Source organism: Panthera leo, chromosome B3, assembly GCF_018350215.1.
Source record: "Panthera leo isolate Ple1 chromosome B3, P.leo_Ple1_pat1.1, whole genome shotgun sequence".
NCBI lineage: Eukaryota > Metazoa > Chordata > Mammalia > Carnivora > Felidae > Panthera > Panthera leo.
This window is the reverse complement of record NC_056684.1, coordinates 79,178,917-79,197,879: the sequence shown is the minus strand read 5'-3', so window position 1 is coordinate 79,197,879 and position 18,963 is coordinate 79,178,917. Positions and strand designations below refer to the sequence as shown.

At 35.7% G+C, this 18,963-nt stretch overlaps 1 protein-coding gene across 3 annotated transcripts in view; it reads left to right on the top strand.

Annotated features, from left to right (window-relative positions):
- PRKD1 (protein kinase D1) overlaps window positions 1-18,963 on the top strand; it is a 328,453-nt gene that overhangs the window by 276,972 nt on the left and 32,518 nt on the right. For all 3 annotated transcript variants that reach the window (XM_042942892.1, XM_042942891.1, XM_042942890.1), the window contains 6 exons: window positions 491-614; window positions 2,266-2,343; window positions 4,060-4,339; window positions 5,387-5,439; window positions 7,692-7,764; window positions 10,093-10,199. In XM_042942892.1, the coding sequence (XP_042798826.1) occupies window positions 491-614; window positions 2,266-2,343; window positions 4,060-4,339; window positions 5,387-5,439; window positions 7,692-7,764; window positions 10,093-10,199 (715 nt within the window). The remainder of the gene's footprint in view (window positions 1-490; window positions 615-2,265; window positions 2,344-4,059; window positions 4,340-5,386; window positions 5,440-7,691; window positions 7,765-10,092; window positions 10,200-18,963) is intronic.

The window sequence follows — 18,963 nt, the reverse complement described above, 5'->3', positions numbered from 1 at the left end:
AACTTAACACCATGCAGTTCAACCTAAAGACTAAGGTGATTATTATCCTGCCTCAGAATTTTTATTTTTTTTTATCTATTTTTTTAACGCTTATTTATTTTTGAGACAGAGAGAGACAGAGCATGAATGGGGGAGGGTCAGAGAGAGGGAGACACAGAATCTGAAACAGGCTCCGGGCTCTGAGCTGTCAGCACAGGGGCCCGATGCGGGGCTCGAACTCACGGACCGCGAGATCATGACCTGAGCCGAAGTCGGCACTCAACCGACTGAGCCACCCAGGCGCCCCAGAATTTTTAAAGTATACATGTAAAGTGCCTATCACTCAGAGTAATCCAGATTCTGAACCATGATATTCTGACAGTACATTTCACCAAAAATGCGATATGAATGTTTTTTGACTTTCATTCTGCAATAGCTGAAATAAGGTTTTATGCAGGAAAAGATCTGTATCTAAAAGCATTTCTCTCCCAAAATATTTTGACTTTTCAAGTCCATCAACAAGCAACAATATCCCGCTCATGAGAGTCGTGCAGTCTGTCAAACACACAAAGAGGAAAAGCAGCACAGTGATGAAAGAAGGCTGGATGGTCCACTATACCAGCAAAGACACACTGGTAAGATCCACAGCCAGCAATGCACTCTCTGCTTGCTAGCTTCGATTTGAAGAATTGCCAATGCCTTGTCGAGACTATGGGATGGGAGTTACCAGGAACAAACCTCTGCTCAGGCATGGCATAGGATCAGATAGAACACATTAACATTCTCTAGGTGTCAGATATAGTTGAGCAAGCAACTGAGCTAGAAAAAAACATAGGCAGCAGTCTCAGGGAAACAAAATCATTGACCTCTATTACTTGAGATGATCTCCAAACTACTTGAATGAATACCTGTCATTTTATAGCAATAATGAAAACGACAATATGTGCTTTCTCAATGCTCCTCTGGGATTCAGAATTTGAAGGAAAAAAACACTGCATTTTAGGGAGAGAAAAAAACTATGATAATTCATATACTTTTCAAATCCTTAGTTAAGTGTTCACTTAACAACTAACCTATTCGGGAATATAGTGATCCTATACTGTTTTAGATAAAGGACAACATATTTTAATTTTTTTAAATGTAGTCTGAGGTGTTCACTACTCCAGATTCTCCTAGTAGGTGGCAAATGAGATTGTGCATGTGTGTAAGAGAGAAAAAAATTGATCTTCATTTTTGTAGAACTAAGTGACATTTGGTGATAAGCATCTTTCTCACTTACTGGTAGTAAGATAGGTGGTTATTCCTCACCTCCTATCTATAGGATCTCCATTTTTTCTTTTAACAAATAGACAACCATAACCTAATTACACTATCTGTAATATCAGTATTTTCTTCTGGAGAGAGATTTACATGACTTATTGTGGGATCCAACTGAATATCATCTTTTAGTTCTTCCTAGACATGGTATACAGTATTTAAAATATATCTAGTATATTTGACTGGTCTAAGGTTAGTTGTGGATGAGACCAAGAACACTGCTAGGGCTTTTTGGTCTAAAAAGATGAATACACAGATACACATGCACACACATACATACCCTAAAATCGTGGAACATATACATAGACTCAACAAGAACCTAATCACCAAATCATAGAAGTTTAGATCTGTTGTGATGTTTAGACAAGGTAGAGTTTGATGCATTCCCCTGATTTAGTTAAATTGATATCATGGAATCAGACTTGACATCCTCCAAAATATTCTTTAGTTATTCTGTAATATTCAGAATTCTTCCATTTCTAATGGAAGCCAAAATATTTGACTGGATCAGCATGGCATTCCTTATGTTCTGAAATAATGAGTATACATAAATATTACATCTCATTATCTCTTATTATAGCTCTTATATTTAACACTTTTAATTTCATTACAAACTACAAATCCACGTCTAGCTCTATAAGTAGTCAAATAAATTTTAAAATAGAATTATTTACTATGCATGTACTAAGTGTCAGACACTGCACTGGGTGCTAATATATTACCTCCTTTATTATTCCTAACCTTCTGATATAGATGCAGAAACGTATCACACATTTGCTGAATAGTCATCTTCTATAATCTAAAATTAAGTGTGAATCTTCCTGGTCCATAGCCCATGAATTTTCCACCACCAGATCTTATCTCCCCATTGGGAAAATGTTTATGTTTTTATCAATCTTGGGTATTATTTTATAATCTGTAAGTATTTTAAAAATTTTTTAATGATCCTGAATCTTACCTCTGTTTCAGCGGAAACGACACTATTGGAGACTGGATAGCAAATGTATTACCCTCTTTCAAAATGACACAGGAAGCAGGTACTATAAGGTAAGGGTGGCTTTTTCCCTGATTGGAGTCTTCTGCCCCCTCTTGTCTTCTCATGAGAATGTTAGGGTATCAGGAATACGAAATACATCTAGCAGACATGACTATTTTGTGCTTGCTCCAATAGATATTTTTTTTCTGACATTTGCAGATTTGGGGAGAATCAGATTGTGACCCCAAGTTAGTCATCTGTGAGTTTCAAATTTCCCTGTGGAGTGCTTCTGGCCCTATTGGATGGTGGTGGGGAAAAGGAATCTTAACTGAATATGTTAGATATGTATATTTTAACTAGAAAATTCAAGGCCTGGGAGATAAGTGACAAGAAAATTCTTGAAATCCATTCTATCCAGCATTTTTTGCTTTTTTTTTTTTTTTTTTTTTTCATAAATAGCCTCACAGCACATTGCCAGGAGGGTTAAGAAACATCATGTGATGTCTTCATACTTTGCTGATATTCATAAAGAGCACTTTCCTCTAGAGAAACATTTGGCAGCAGTTTTCATTTTGTCTCCCCACATGAAATAATACAGATGTCACACATGTATCACCCAGTAGAAGGTGCCTCTGAAAGAAGTTCATAGTGAAAACAGTATATACTTGCTCCTTCAAACTTCATGCGGACTCAGCCATAGTTGACGGGCCTCTCTGTGTCCACTGTCCACAGCTCTCACACAAAAAGGAAACCTCATTACATTTTAAATTAAAAATTTATTTTAAAAGTCATTATTCCTTAGTCATTCCATACCTCTGGGAAGACAATGTGGTGATTAATTTTTTAATGTCAAATTGTCTGAAAAGCAACTACTTAAAAATTTTTTTAATGTTTATTTATTTTTGAGAGAGAGAGACAGAATATGAGCAGGGGAGGGGCAGAGAGAGAGGGAGACACAGAATCTGAAGCAGGCTTCAGGCTCCGAGCTGTCAGCACAGAGCCCGACGCAGGGCTCGAACTCACGAACTGCGAGATCATGACCTGAGCTGAAGTCAGACGCTCAACTGACTGAGCCACCCAGGTGCCCCTAAAAGCAACTACTTTTTTTTTTTTTAATTTTTTTTTTAACGTTTATTTATTTTTGAGACAGGGAGAGACAGAGCATGAACAGGGGAGGGGCAGAGAGAGAGGGAGACACAGAATCTGAAACAGGCTCCAGGTTCTGAGCTGTCAGCACAGAGCCCGATGCGGGGCTCGAACCCACGGACCGTGAGATCATGACCTGAGCCGAAGTAGGACGCTTAACCGACCAAGCCACCCAGGCGCCCCACGCAACTACTTTTAAAATCAATCTCTGAGGCCTTCCTCACTAAAACTGTTCATTTGGCAATATTATGATATTAACATCTATTGAATTAAATTATATGATGCATTTTAGTGCCTTAAAGGATAGTCAAAGCTTAAAAACAGCCATGCATATCCAAATGCATTTCAAAAGTGTTGTGATTCTACCTCATAGGTATAAAAGTCAATCTTTTATATTCTTAGATCTTGATGCAGGTTCAAAACCATTATTTGTATTCATACATTTTCTTGCCACATGAACATAGTAGAAAGGTCACTTGAATTTTTCTGGTGAGAGGAGATGATAAACTTTCCCCTAGTACAGGTATTTTTGAATTTTGCTTACTAGTATTCTGTGTTTGTCACATGTGCCTAGCATGAATTTTATTTGAAAGTTTACATACTTTTGATAAACTGCAGTTACTACACTCTTTCTTCCACAGGAAATCCCCTTATCAGAAATTTTATCTCTGGAACCAGCAAAACCTTCAGCTTTAATTCCTAATGGGGCCAATCCTCATTGCTTTGAGATCACTACAGCAAATGTAGTATATTATGTGGGAGAAAACGTGGTCAATCCTTCCAGCCCACCACCAAATAGCAGTGTCCTCACCAGTGGCGTTGGCGTCGATGTGGCCAGGATGTGGGAGATGGCCATCCAGCATGCTCTCATGCCTGTCATACCCAAGGGCTCGACTGTAGGTTCAGGAACCAACTCGCACAGTGAGTATGCTCTAGTTTTGTGTCTGTAGAACAGATAAAGAGAGCTTCTTTGGGGATGACTTAGTTTATTGGTGAACATAGGGTCTCTATATGGAAGCTGCTAAGATACTTCATTAAATGATCCTATTTTATTTTTTTTTAATTTTATATGAAAATTTGAACAAATTCACGTAAACCCTGTATATTTATTAGGCAATAGCAGAAACCTAGAGCTGTTGGTCGTAAAAGAAGGAGTAATCTAGTCAGCTTGAGTTTGATCTGGAATCCCAGTCTTGCTATTTGCATATCTGAGTTAACATGTTTCCTCAAAACTGTCCTACTCTGTGTAGGATACTGGGTGTTCAGAGTACTTGGAAGCTCTAGAAAATTGTATCCCAGGAAGAAATCCCTGTTCATTAGTAGAATGAGACAGATTTTACCAAAATGCAATCATGATAAAGGGTTGAGGATGAATTTTAAAAAGATATTTTAGAGGAATATCTATGTAAAAATATGTAATTTTAAATTTTATAATGGCTATTAATAGCAAATCCTATGGGGGGAAAAAAACCTGTTTTTCATATCACAGTATGTTATCTTCTGATCTTTCACAGCTTTTCAATTGATGTCTAACCCAGTGTACATAGAAATAGATTATATATGTTTATTTTATGGCTAAGGATTTTACAGGAGGTCTCTATTATGATCCCTAAAACAACCCAAACAGGTGGACGTTAATGATTTGTCTGTTTTACAAGGTGAGGCCATCAGGCCCTAGAGAGATTAAGTTGTCTCAGCTTTACCAGAGCTGTGAAGAGGCAGCCAGCATTTAACCCAAGGCTTCATGACTTCAGACTCTAAACTGACAAAATATTCTTTTTTTCAAAACCAAGTACAGAGTAAATATGTAATTGTAAAGGAAAGAAATATTGTAATGAACTTTTCCTAGAAACATTTAATTGCTGTGATTTAAAAACAACCCTTCAGCTTGATTAGTAAACATGTATCTACCTGTTTTGCTATTACTTCACTTACTTCCTTTGTGTATTTTTTAACATGTATTTCCAGGAGAGATTTCTGTGAGTATTTCAGTATCAAATTGCCAGATTCAAGAAAATGTGGTGAGTATATACCTACTAATATAAAGCTTGGTAATGTGATTCTTTATTGGAAAATAAGGATCTTAAAATGCATTTTTATTTATCTAACATTTTAATTTTACAGTATTTTCTAGAAAATAAAATTGGGTCTATTTGGATATTTTTCTTCCATAAGATTTTAGAAACATTGCATTATGTGGATTTTTTAAGTGATCTTCTTCCTAAATACCTATTATTCATCTCAGATGAATAATTCTAATGTAGTGACTGATTTTTCCCACATTTGCCCTTCTTGGTATTAGAATTTTAATGGTTGATATAACACAATACCAAACAAAATAAATTCTTTGAGTTGCATGAGTAGCTTAAATATGCCCTTATCCTCATTCCTTGATTGCCACCTAGGAGCGCTGTCATAGGGCAAGGCATTGGAAATGCTTTTAGAGTCACTTGTATGCAGCAAGGAGACCTCAGAAAACTCCATAATTCAGAACGTATAGTCCATATTCTAACACCCTCATCAGCTGCTCCACATAACTCCATCCTTTCAACTCAGTTTTTGAAAATTATAGACATATTATGAGATAATTTATTATGCTTCATTATTATGCTTTGTAATTTATACATGTCATGTCAGGCAGGCAAAATGTAATCAAGCCTTTCCCACCCTGTCCTATGACTCAAGACCTTTTGCTGTATTTTGCCTGTTATACTTACGACCAAAAGCATGATGTTTATAGCCTAACTTACATTGATGTGAGTTTAGGTTTTAAAGAATAAACTCTGTGAAACTCTATTCATCACTAGTTATAGCTTTGCAAACTTTGTTCCGGTGGCATGAAGTAAACTGGAAATCAAAGTTGAATTAAAGAGAATTAGGAAAACTTCATAGTATTCTTATGCTGTCAGTCCTGAAGTACACTTCTAGACACTTGCAGGTTCCTGTTGTTCTTGCTCAGCCAGAGAATATTTGGGGAAATAAAGGTTAATCTATAAACCTCCTGGAAAATTCTAGATACCTGTCTAGTGATTCCACTTTGTTCAGCCACTGTTGTCCCCTGAAAATTTGGGGTGGGCCATTGAGCCATGTGAAAAAGATGGAGTGGCTTGGACTTGAAATACTGGAGTAGTATTAATTTGTTTTATCTCCAGACAGCCTTGAACCCACCCATGGATACTCTGAAGGGATAACAGGATAGAGACAATGCATGATTGTTTTCTAGGGAAGAGCACAAAGGAAAAGATAAGAGTGGATAGGATATGAAGTGATGTGAAAGGGCTCTTTCTCTAAAAAGACAAAGAGTACAAGAGTGGAGGATATGCAGAAAATTCAGAATGATAGAATAGGAATAGGAATACATTAAGTGAAAAGTACTGTTTGTGTTTTCATGAGCGTGGTCATCAAATTGGAGACTGTAAGACCTAGATTAAAGCAAAATGCTCTATTTAGCATTTTTTTCAAAAAGACTAGACATTTGGATCATGTGATCTCCAGAAGTGGTTTATAAAAATGGAAGAGTTTAGTTACCTCACAGATGAGAATTCCACAGTGGATTGTCATCCTTCTGTACTATCTCCAATCCATGGTGATTCAGCCCTTTCAGTTTAGATTCATCTGGGTGTGATGAATGGATGATCCATAGAGGCGTCCTCACCATCCTAACCGTAGAGAGTAGGGTGATTGGAATCAGGACTGGCACAGATATGTGATTTGGACCCATGATTATTTAACCTGAAATTTCTAAATAACCATCCCAACAAGCAAATCCCTTTTTGAATACTTACAATAAGTAGCATAGTATAGTTTTAAGTCTTATTTCTCTGTAGAAACATATTTGACTGAACATAAAAACATATGCTGCTTAAGAGCCGAATAGTTTTCTTTTTTTTTTAACATGTCTATACATATGAAAATTTTATTTTATATATTTGATAGAAATTTAATTAAATGCTTTGTTGAGGAAACTGAATTATTGGTATGTCTGTACTTATATGTTTGTCTGGATCTGTTAAGTACATGTTAAGTTATACGAGGAAGAATTTAAGGAATTAAAGAGCCAAACAGTTTTCAAAAAACATTACAATTCAGTTAATTGTAGAGCATGCTTTGAATACTCATTGATACTGCAGAGTTCATCTAGCACCTACAATCTCATTGTTTATGTTAAAATATTTAATAGTATTTGTGATATATATGATAGACTTATATAACTTATCAGGACTAATGCTTTGTACTGCTTCATGTTTGTTTTTCATTGGGCTTGTGCCTATAGGACATCAGCACAGTATATCAAATTTTTCCTGATGAAGTACTGGGTTCTGGGCAATTTGGAATTGTTTACGGAGGTAGGTTAGTTCACTAGTATTTTTATTAACTTGGAGTTTTAGCTACTTTATGTAGAATAACAGTATCTCCAATAAAAACATAACAGACAACACTGTGTGTATATATGTTTGTGTGTATATCTATCTCTGTGTTTTACCTTTTTCAAAATTTCTCAAGATAGTCACTGTTGGGAAAAAATGGGTATTTTTGTCTTCTAAGAGAAATTTTTCTACTCCTAAAACACTTCTTTTGCTTACATATTGACAAACTCTATCTATAATACTGGTTAGATGTTGGTTTATTTAGACAAAATATTGAGAAGCATGGAAATTATAATTTATAAACTAATTACTATTTAGTATTTCCTTTTAGCATATTAGATGAGAACTCTACAGAAATCCATTCATGTAACTAGATAAAATAATTTTTTAATTCTAATATTCTTGACAATGTACGTATTCATTAAGGTTATCATTTTTAACATTTTTCAAATGAAAGACTATATTTTTACCTTTTTCTTATTGTCAAGCTATTTGGTGAATTTATTACTTTAACCTTTGCTGTTCTAGATTCTAGCCAGTTCAGTTACATTCTTCAAGGCTTTAAGAAACATTTAACATTAATGTTTTACCAGCCCTATAAAATGCCATCATAACTTCCTGTCCTGGATATAATCAGTTAAAAAATCATCTTTTTTGTGAGGTGGGAGTGCTCTGAAATTATCACAGTGTCTCACTCAATATTATTTATGGTAGTATAATATTATGCTTTTTCAGTTAAAAACTGATTAAGTTATATTCTGTTCTAAAAAGTAATTTTAGAGGTGCTTGGCTGGCTTAGGGTATAGAGCATGTGACTCTTGATCTTGTGGTCATGAGTTTGAGCCCCACGTTGGACATGCAGTTAACTTAAAAAAAGAAAGAAAGAAAAGAAAAGAAAAAAAGTGATTTTGATTCTTAAAAAATGCTCAAATGATTTTTTTAATGGAAAACCTACCATAAGTCAGCAGCCATTGTGCTTTTTGTTGCTGCACAACAGTGTAACAGTACTACACAGAGTATTGCTCTACATTGTAATAATTGCTTACAAAAGAGGAAAAGTCTTGCGAGTAGAGCATAACAAATATGCACAACTGCACATAGTGTAGGGGTAAGAAATGAAGTTAGGGAGACCAGATAATTTGTAATACCCAACACTAAAAGAGCAGGCCCAGGAAGAGGCCTCCACAAAGAAACTGAAAAGTTAAGCCTAGACACACAGGGGATGAAGCAGATGAGAACAGCTATCAGAAGAAAGGTCAAGTACTATAGCAGCAGAGGAGTAGAGACAAAAAAGGCTCTGACCTTGAAGATTGTAGAAAGTAAAATGGCTGAGTTGGAGTAGAGATCACAGTGCGTCAAAGAATAAGTGGTGTTAGGGAAGCAGAGAATGTGAAAACAAGACAATCTGGTAGTGAAGGGAAGCAGTCCGAAAGGAGTCAACAGGAAGAGAGTGGGATAGAGTGGGGAGGAACACCAGATTTACAACAAATGTTGGAACAATTGAATCTCAGTTTAGTTTGTATGTGAAAAAACTTGAGTAATTAGGTCGACTTCCTGTTTTCATGTTCGTATTTATTTACTACTACTGTATTCTGTATCTACTACACTATAGTAGTATAGAAGTGAAGAGCTTGAGGGTGCCCTGTAGATTCCCTATAAGGTTTGTTGTGAGAACTAAATGGGATGTAATGTATGGAAAAGGCCTGTCATGTGATGATGGTGATGATGATGGTGATGGTGAAGGTGAGTGTGTATAATTACCTGGGTACTGTGTGTACCTTACATATCTTATTTCATCGAATGCTCACAACAGCCCTACCATTGAAGATGAGGAACCAAAAAGTCAGAAAATTTAAATTATTTCTCAAGGTCACAAAGCTAGTGAGAGCCAAGACTTTTTATTCTTTCCATTTTAATGTGCATTAGTTTACCAGGACTTTAAAATTATACTTTCTTAAGGAGAGCATTTTGCTGGTGGTATAATATTGTCCATATTAAGTAGTTCAATATCCTGTTTCTAAAACACATATTTTTGTGAGAAAATATCAGGCTGTTGATAGGTATAGCTTTTAATGTCCCACTTTTTTGTTCTAAATTGTGGCTGATTTTATAGTACATATTTGATTCAGAATAATGGAGCCAAGAAATGAAATCTTGATGGATATAAGTTGGTGCTCATTAGAAATGTTAATTTATTCAGTGAAACATTTTTGTAATTCTTAAAATTATCTTTATAAATTCTGGTGTTCTTTAATACATATGATATTTAGTAACATTATGCTAATATTTCCCCTTTTCATTTTAAAGGAAAACATCGTAAAACAGGAAGAGACGTAGCTATTAAAATCATTGACAAATTAAGATTTCCAACCAAACAAGAAAGCCAGCTTCGTAATGAGGTTGCAATTCTACAGGTACTTCTTTGATTTTCTTTTGGAGGCTCTAAAATATTCCTCCAACTTCTTCAAAACAAAGAAAAGTTATCCAAATACCTGGGGCGTAGATTTTTGGGAACACTTTAAAATAACTGGAAAGGCAGATCAAGCATCGAACTACTACCTGTGTAGTATCTTTCCTGAGTCTGGGCAACATTTGTTCTTTTTTATGTATCTAATTCTGGATTTTAATACATTATTAATGCTCATTAAATGGATAATGTTTCAGCATTTGCTCATTGTGGACATGCTGAACCATTTTGTTTCACATTGTAAATGACCTTGTCTTCATAAACATTCCACCGTTATGCTGTGATAATTGTATGAATTGAGTATGTAACTGTCAGCATATCAAGTAAATGAGTAATGTATGCCTGAGATTCAGATCATCTTGGTATTGTTAATGTCCTCTTTGTCTCTCAAAGTAAGCCTTTCCCTTAATATTGAGCATGTTCCTTAACTCCTTTCATTAACAGTCATCCCTTTTACTTTTTTTTTTTAATGTTTGTTTATTTTTGAAAGGGAGAAAGAGACAGAGAGAGAGCATGCAAGCAGGGGAGGGGCAGAGAGAGAGGGAGACACAGAATCCAAAGCAGGCTCCAGGCTGTGAGCTGTCAGCACAGAGTCCAACATGGGGCTCGAACTCATGAACTGCAAGATCATGACCTGAGCCGAAGTTGGACACTTAACCGACTGAGCCACCCAGGCACCCCAATCCCTTTTTCAAGCCAGAATATGTTAGTCAGACATATTATGTGGTATATACAATTTTTTGTAACTGTTAAAACTTTTTCCACAGACTAAAAGGAAATTGAGCAACTGTTTGCTAAATGTGGTCAACCTAGCTATTCAGTCTAGACAATTAGGCCATTGATAAATGGCCATTTTTTTGTATAACCACCATAATTCTCTACTTGTTGTGCAAGCTGGTCATAATTTCTAATTCATAGCTTTATTGAATAATTTTCATTTGAACATCACTAACAAAGCAAAACATATTGCATTTCTTCACTTGTTTCATTTAACTGCACTTTATTGAGTTTCATCAATAAAAAGTTGAAGAAGATACAACTTCTGCCCTAAAGGAGTTCATGTGCATGGACAACCAAAAATAATGCTTGCTATATATAGAAAAATAACATAGACTTTTCTGGGACTAAGAATTTCTAAAGATGGTGTTTTTGTGCTTCTGAACAACTATGTAACACAGAGAACTACCACAGTGTTCTCTGTTTTCATGGGGAAGATGATAACCACGGCTCTGAAGATGCCAATTCATAGATTCATAGCTTGGCGTTTGCTAATCAGTTACCGAAAAAGATTTTTTTAGAAAATTCTTAACTTGGCAACATTGAGCTGTAAGTGACGTCTGAAAAGTTAGTCAATGACATCTTGCCAACCCTGGCCCCCGCCGTCCCCGTCTCCCCTCCCACATAGTGTCCTGAAGGCAGATCCTTTGCAACAGGCCAACATCCAGACTGGCATGTGTACAGAGACATTTATCCTTCCTTACCAGACATGAGGGAAGTTTCTTGGTTAACATGGCTCTGTCACTCTACATTTTATGGCAGTGGCAGAGAGTGACTAGATCAATGTTGAATGTCTGATTTTCTGTGTCTAGAACCTATAATTGGCTCTCCTGAGCATGTCTGTATGTTATCAGCTGCTGATTCTGTAGTAAGGTAGAAAAATAAAATACACCTGAGCATAAACTGCCTCCCATTTCCTCTTCTAAAAGAGTGGATGCAATTAACAACTCAGTTGCAATAAACAGGCTTTGGCAACATTTTCGTTACGGGTTTCTAAAAAAAAAAAAGTTTGGTTAGGTTGAAAGTCAAATTCTGCCCCTTGAGTACATGAAGAGTTGGAACAGTTCTCATATTATGGCCTGAAATCTCAGAAATGCTCATTGCTTATCACTCCTCCCCACTGGCCCTAACCAGTCTTCACTTTTTTCATCAAACTTGTATTGATTGAGTACACATATCACGAACTAAGTACTGTTCCGTGTCCAGTGGTTACAGTGGAGGCAGAGACACACAGATCCTTTTTGTCATGAGTCTTAGTTTGAATCACTCGGCTATGCCTTCCGTCAGTCAGATGTTTGCAGCATATTTATGTGTTGAATTTTCAATCACATAGCATGTACTATGCGTCTTATTAAGGTTTGGCTTAATTATATGCACATATTGGATTCAGTAGTTTGTACTTTATCATAAAGTTGCCAATTGGTTCAAAATTTGTTCATCAAAAATAGGGAACTCATCCTATCTTCCAACTGAAACAAATGAAAAAAAAAAGTTTGAACCTTTTTACCAATTGTCAAATTTATCAGCTTCCCAGAAAGATTATAATTCAATATCCAGAGACAATGATGTTTAAGTTCATATCATTGATATATAAATGCCACTCTCACCTTATTTAAAAATACAGTCCACTCAAACCCCCTCACATCCATACCCCTGTACCACTGTTAACTCTGATCTATGGTTTTTTTTCTTCCATAGCACTTAATTGCCTTCTGGTCTGTTACAGAATTTCATTTGTTGTATTTGTTGTGTGTTTCTCACCCCAGCCCCTTCACTAGAATGTGCACATCTGGAGGGCAGATATCATGGTTTCACTTACTGATGTATCCCAAACACAAGAATTTTTTCCTGGTGCACATTACGTGTTTAGCAAATATTTGTTGAATAAAATTGTACAGAAACACCATCCTGTCACATAAGATGGCATACATAATATCCCAGTAGGTAGCAGGAATCTGGTCCACATTTGCTATTAATGTTTAATTGGTTAGTTAAGAAAGATTAACTATGGTTAATGGGTTAGTTCTCTGAAAGCCCTCATTGCCTCATTTTATATTTTTATTAAAAGTTAGAATTCATCTTTTTGGACCTGAAAAGACAAAGCAGTAATGGGGATAGAGGGTGGGGGTTAGAATTCTGACTCACTAACTGATACGTTCAGACAAAGTGCCATGATCAAAGTCACCTGGATGGTGAGAAAGGTTTTCTTCTACTAACCTTATGGAACAGAATTCCATCCCTCTGGATATAAAAGTGATTCCTGGAAGCATTTGATATCCTCTGCCTTGTGGTTCCCTACTTACAAAAGCTGGAGTCCTCATTTATGGTTGTACCTGGAGTTCACAAGTTCTGCCCTGTCCCCTCCTCCTGATTCTCCAGAAGTGGCCATGTTGACTAAAGTGACTGATGGCAGAAATTCCTGCCCATGCAGCTCTCCTAGTCCTCTGGTCAAATGCTAATTTGTTTCTGTGGTTTGTAAAAAAGCTCCTTAGCTTATAGAAGACTTCAAAGTTGTGTAACTATGGAATATGTGAAAGAATTCTTTCTTTCTCCATTTTCTCCTTTCTATATAACCTAGGTGAAGACTTTCCAAAATCTGATTCAATTGTTAGAAAATTAAGCTCTTCAGATATCTTTAAATAGTTGAAAAATTGAGGCAAGTCTGAATCTTATGGCATAGTTATTATCCCTTACTTATATCACTTAGAAGAGCTGTGTTTTCATTAGATGTAAATACTTCATTATTATTACTATGTTTCAGAACAATGTTAATTAACGTAGATGTTAAACATTTCATAAAATCCCCAAGGGATCCTACTTATATTATTATTTTAAAAGTTGTATCTTGATTTAAAAAAAAAACATGGAGAATTTGAAATTATTTTTTCCTATTCATGACAACAAAAAAGAATAAAAAAGTTCTTGTTTAATGATTAGGAATATCACAGAAAACTGACCTTTACAAGGAGATGAAACTTTATCTTAAGAAAACTTAGAAACTTAAAAACCTACAGTAAATGATATTGGTATGATATATATTTAATGTACTTTATTAACACAGATTTGTTCAGTCAGAATTAAAACACAAGCACTTCTGTTTATGATACAAGGTGTGAAAGCATTTTGCAATTTAAAAATATAGAATACATAATATAGAAAAAATACATAAGAATTTTACAGGCCATAAGTTAAATATATCCCTTGCACTAACCTCCAAAATTACCTCCATTATTCTGGTTTCTCTATTGGGAGGCACTCCTCTTCTCATTCATGTGTCTCTTAACTTCAAAACAAAACAACAGCAACAGTCAAGTGTGGTTGGGATTTGTCTGGGCTGCCTTGCACAGCTGCATCCAACTCTCTCTTTGGTATGGCAGCTCTGTTAGATTTGTGCTCTATTCTTTTCATTCTTGTTCATAGATTTCCTTGTCTTTGGTTTCCCTGCCTTTCTTAAAGAAAATGCAAGGCCCTTTGCCATCCCCTTGTTTTCTTCCTCTGCCTGCCTATCACCCTTTGGCTGTTTTTCAGTCTTTATCTCAGTCCTTGCAGGGCATTGATCATTTGTTCCTTTTTCAAATCTCTGTCCTCACTCCCCCCTGCACTTATCAGATCCTGTTTCTCTTTCCCTGCTAGTCCTTCCAACTTGTCTTCCTGAACTTCTCCTTTCTTTCATCTAAATGGCCCATACTAATATGGGACTCATTCCTGAAGTGAGGTCATCCACTTTAAGGGAGTCCTCTGTCATCCCTTCCCAGGTCATTCCTTAATTGATCTTTTGAGTTCTGATCTTCCACAGGCACTTGAGTCTCAGACCTTTGACCTTAGGACATCTCCACTATGGGCCGGTCTCACCCCAAACCAACCAGCCTAGAACCAAACGCTTAAACCTTAATCATTCTTCCAGGTTCTAAGGCAAGAACCCTTTTCTTCAATTAATAAAAATATTAAGTCCATCAGCAATAACTGTGAAATACTTCCTTTATACAAAGCAAGTTACTGAGCTTCTGGCCCATGTAAAAATGAATGAAACCTACCAAGTTTCATTCTGACTTCTATTTGGGCAGTCAGGTACAAGTAACTGCAAATCGTGTTAGCTGTGGAAATATAGTGAAAGAAATCACGGATTATGACTGAGGCCAGAATGTTGGAATCAGGGAGAGCTTCCAAGAGAAATATAGCATTGATGAAATCTTGAAAGATTCATAGGTTTTTATACCCAGAGAAATGCTGGAAAGGGCTATTAGGCTGAGGGGCTACCTTAGTAAAATAAATATTCTATGACAAGTGAGTAGAAAAATTTAGATCATTTTGGAAGAGTGGCCTTCAAACATTTTTCATCATGTATCTCAAAAATAATTCTAAAAAAAAAACTTTGTAACTGTTTGTGTATTTTTAAGATGACAGCTAGAACTATTTTGTCATATTTTAAAGAGTTTTAATTTTGTACTATATTAAAGTATCAATATTTAAAAATAAAGCTATTATAGAACTCCTTTAAATGTATGCATTAGAATCTAAATGTCATAGACATTTGATATTCTTTACCATCCATTTAAAAAAATACGTGAATGTGCATTTCTTTAACAATAGTATAATTCACAACATTCCTTGTTTCCTTTGCCTATATTTCACTTTTCCCACAAAATTATATTCCATTGTAATGTGTTTTTATACCTGGAAGTCTTTTGTTGGTTCCTTTGCATAATTATTTACAATAAAAATAAGTATATATTTAAAATTTCTTGATTAGCACACTTTAAGTGTTTAAAACATACTTTTGGATTAAGTTATAATTATTAGTAAAAGCTTTATTCTGTAAAATTTTATCAGTACTTCTTAAATAAAAAATAAAGTGTTACTGAAAGTATACTATTTATTGAGATTAATTTTTTAATTCAGTTCATAAGTTGGTGGGTGTTTATTACTTAGTGTTTGAATTAGAATTCAGCAATAGTTTTCTTTTTTTTAACTGTAGGAGCCACTTTGTAAGAGAAAACAAACAAAAATGGTGGTTTATCTTCAGAAATTCATTTCAGTCCCCTCTCCATTAATAAATCCATTAAATCTTCTTGAATTTTGGTGAAAGTGTGAATTAGAAATTAAGTTACAGAAGTATTGATTTCCATGTTAGTGTCAGTCACTTCAGACCAATATAGTATTTCGAATTTTCTCTCTACTTTTCTCCCTGAGGATTTTTCTTCCTATTTGGAGTTAGTGAGAAGTATCCATTGTAAGGGAGAAAAATTTTTATGAAAAGAAACATCGCAATAGAGAATTTAAAAGCTATATGGCTATTCTCAGGTCTGTATTAGAAGATAATTTGTGGACTGGTATGATTCATTCATTCATTCCTCATATATAACTGAGGGCCCACCATGTTCCAGGCAGCAGGGATACAGATATAAACAAAACAGATTTTCTTAAAATTATGCTCTGTTCCCATATCTCTTAAAAATCTTTCTGTTCCACAAGAGTATAACTACTTAGGAGACTGCTGTTAAGAGTCAGAGTGCGCAGTAAGACCAGGAAATGGATTTCGTGTGAGTTCATAGAGAGCCTTACATATTGTGCCAGGTTGATTGGATTTTATTCTGCTTGAAATGTTTTTTTTTTTTTTTTTTAAGTTATGATCAAAATAACATTTGGGGATGGTATATTATAGAGAAAAAAGTTTGACGACAAGAAAACCTTGTTAGAGGCTATTTGCTCCTTTCAACTGCTAGTGACGAAGTTACCCTGTTCCTCGTCTTTCTTTCTACACATTTGCCCTAACTTCATCCTTAACATTTCCGTTGGCACTAGTCTAGACCAAGCTTTTAAATTCATGCCTTGATTACTGCAACAGGTGATATTCTGATAGCTTGGCTCCCCATCCCCCAATCCCACTCCATCATCATCTGCTGGCCCTGCCTTTTCTCTGGTTCATCTGAAGACCCCAACCAGATGAGTCTTTAGTGGTTTCCATCCTATCCCTCCCTAGCTTAGTAGTTTTCTTATTTCATCAAATCTATTTTTCCTGGTTTTTTTACATCGTAGGTGATCATGCTGTACCTTATCACTACTATTCAACTGAACCTTTCATTCCTCTTTGAATTATTGTTCTCATCATTACTCTTAACCTCTGGCCATTGCTCAGCTTTTAATTCCAAGGCTGGATGCCCATCCTGGTTTACTTGGTTTATCCATGTTTGATTGACCTTCCAGATCTCCCAGTCTTGTGCTGTTTTCCATATTTCCTGTTTATCTATGGTTTCTAGTCTTCATATAAAGTAACATTTATTGAATACTTCTTATGTAATAATTAGATCATAAACGAATTTGAAGGTCTCAGCAACACCTTGTTTTCAGCTTCCACAATGCCTAGCATGGTAGTAAAGACTTTATAAGTAACCGATTAACTTTTGACAAAATGATCTTAAATCACATACTGTATTTTCTTAAACTCTTTGTCAGGGCCTTTGTCATAATACTTTTTGTATGAATCAATAAATTTTAAGTTCTAATTTGAAAATTGTGGTATTTGTTAAGGAGGACGAGTTTGTAGAATAGCTGCTAATTGTTCCTGATGTTACAGGCTGTCTCAAAAACTGAATCCTGGGGGAAAAATTGGGCTTTGGGTGCAAAGAAAGGCAGAGAACATATCGGAGTGATGCTTTTAAATACAGTGGAACCTCAAGATCAAGAGAGGATTTGATAACATAGAACAACACTGTGGTGGTATATGGGTTTAGAAATAGACTGAGCTATAGGGGAAGTCCCACCAGTTAGGAAGCTGAAGAATCGTCAAGGCAATTTGTCATGGTGGATGTCATAACAGGTAGAGGGGACACTGAGATGAGAAGACTTGCCACAGGCAGCATTCAGAAATCTAGACAATATGCTGAGATGGGCTGTAAGATCATATTGAGGAGACTGAAGTAACACGGACCTTGAAAGCACACCAGTTAGAACATCAGGACCCCAGTTCTAAATGGATTTGAGTCCACAGAGAGTATTCAAGCAATGGATACTATAGTGTTTAAAGAGCATGAGGTCTAGAATCAGATGCCTGGGTTCAAAGCTCAGACTTTTTATTTAAGAGTTCTTAGGAACTTGGATAAATTACTTAAGCTCTCTGAGCCTCAGTTTCCTTACCTAGGAAACCTTGTAGAGATGTTGTGAGACTCAGATGTGATAATTTTGTGGAACTCTTAGCAGTGCCTGGCATATAAGTAAGTAAAGGTGCCATACTTACTAGGTGTTACTAGTATTGCCACAACTAGGCTATAGAGTCTAGCTTCTAGAAACCAGTTCCTGTAACTTGTTGAATTCCCTACATATAGAACCTAGAAACATTATTTCATCCTAACAAAGAACATGGTTGACTCAGAGCCTAGACTGGGGCTGAACACACTTTAACATATGCCTGGCCCCTGATGGGTGCTCAGTGAATATTTATTGAACACATTGTCTAGCCATACTGAAGAAACCAAGGGAATACAGAATTGCAGAGCATGCCAGTAGATAATAAAGCATTCTTTACCATTTTGTCTAAAAACGTCAATGTGTAAGTAAATGGCTTTGTTCCCTTAGTCTAGAAGGATGATCAGGAGGTGGAGAAAAGATGATCATGCTAGAAAACCAGAAAATAATATTGCCAAGTGTGGGTGGGAAAAATGAAAATTTTTGCAAACTGGTAGTTTTTAAAAAAATCATGAAGGAGTCATTTTTTTTTCTTTCTCTAGAGAAAAATATGCAACATTTGAGTATCTTTTCTTTTAGTGTGTAGGAAGAGGTTAGTTTATACTTCTGTTGTTTCATTGAATATGTTTATTATATTTCTTAAAATATTTCTTTCTGTTTTATTGCATGAAGAATTTTCATGAAATTGTTTGTTCAGATAAGACATGTTTTGCAGCTCTGATAATCTTGTTATCTTCTGCATGTTCCAAAAA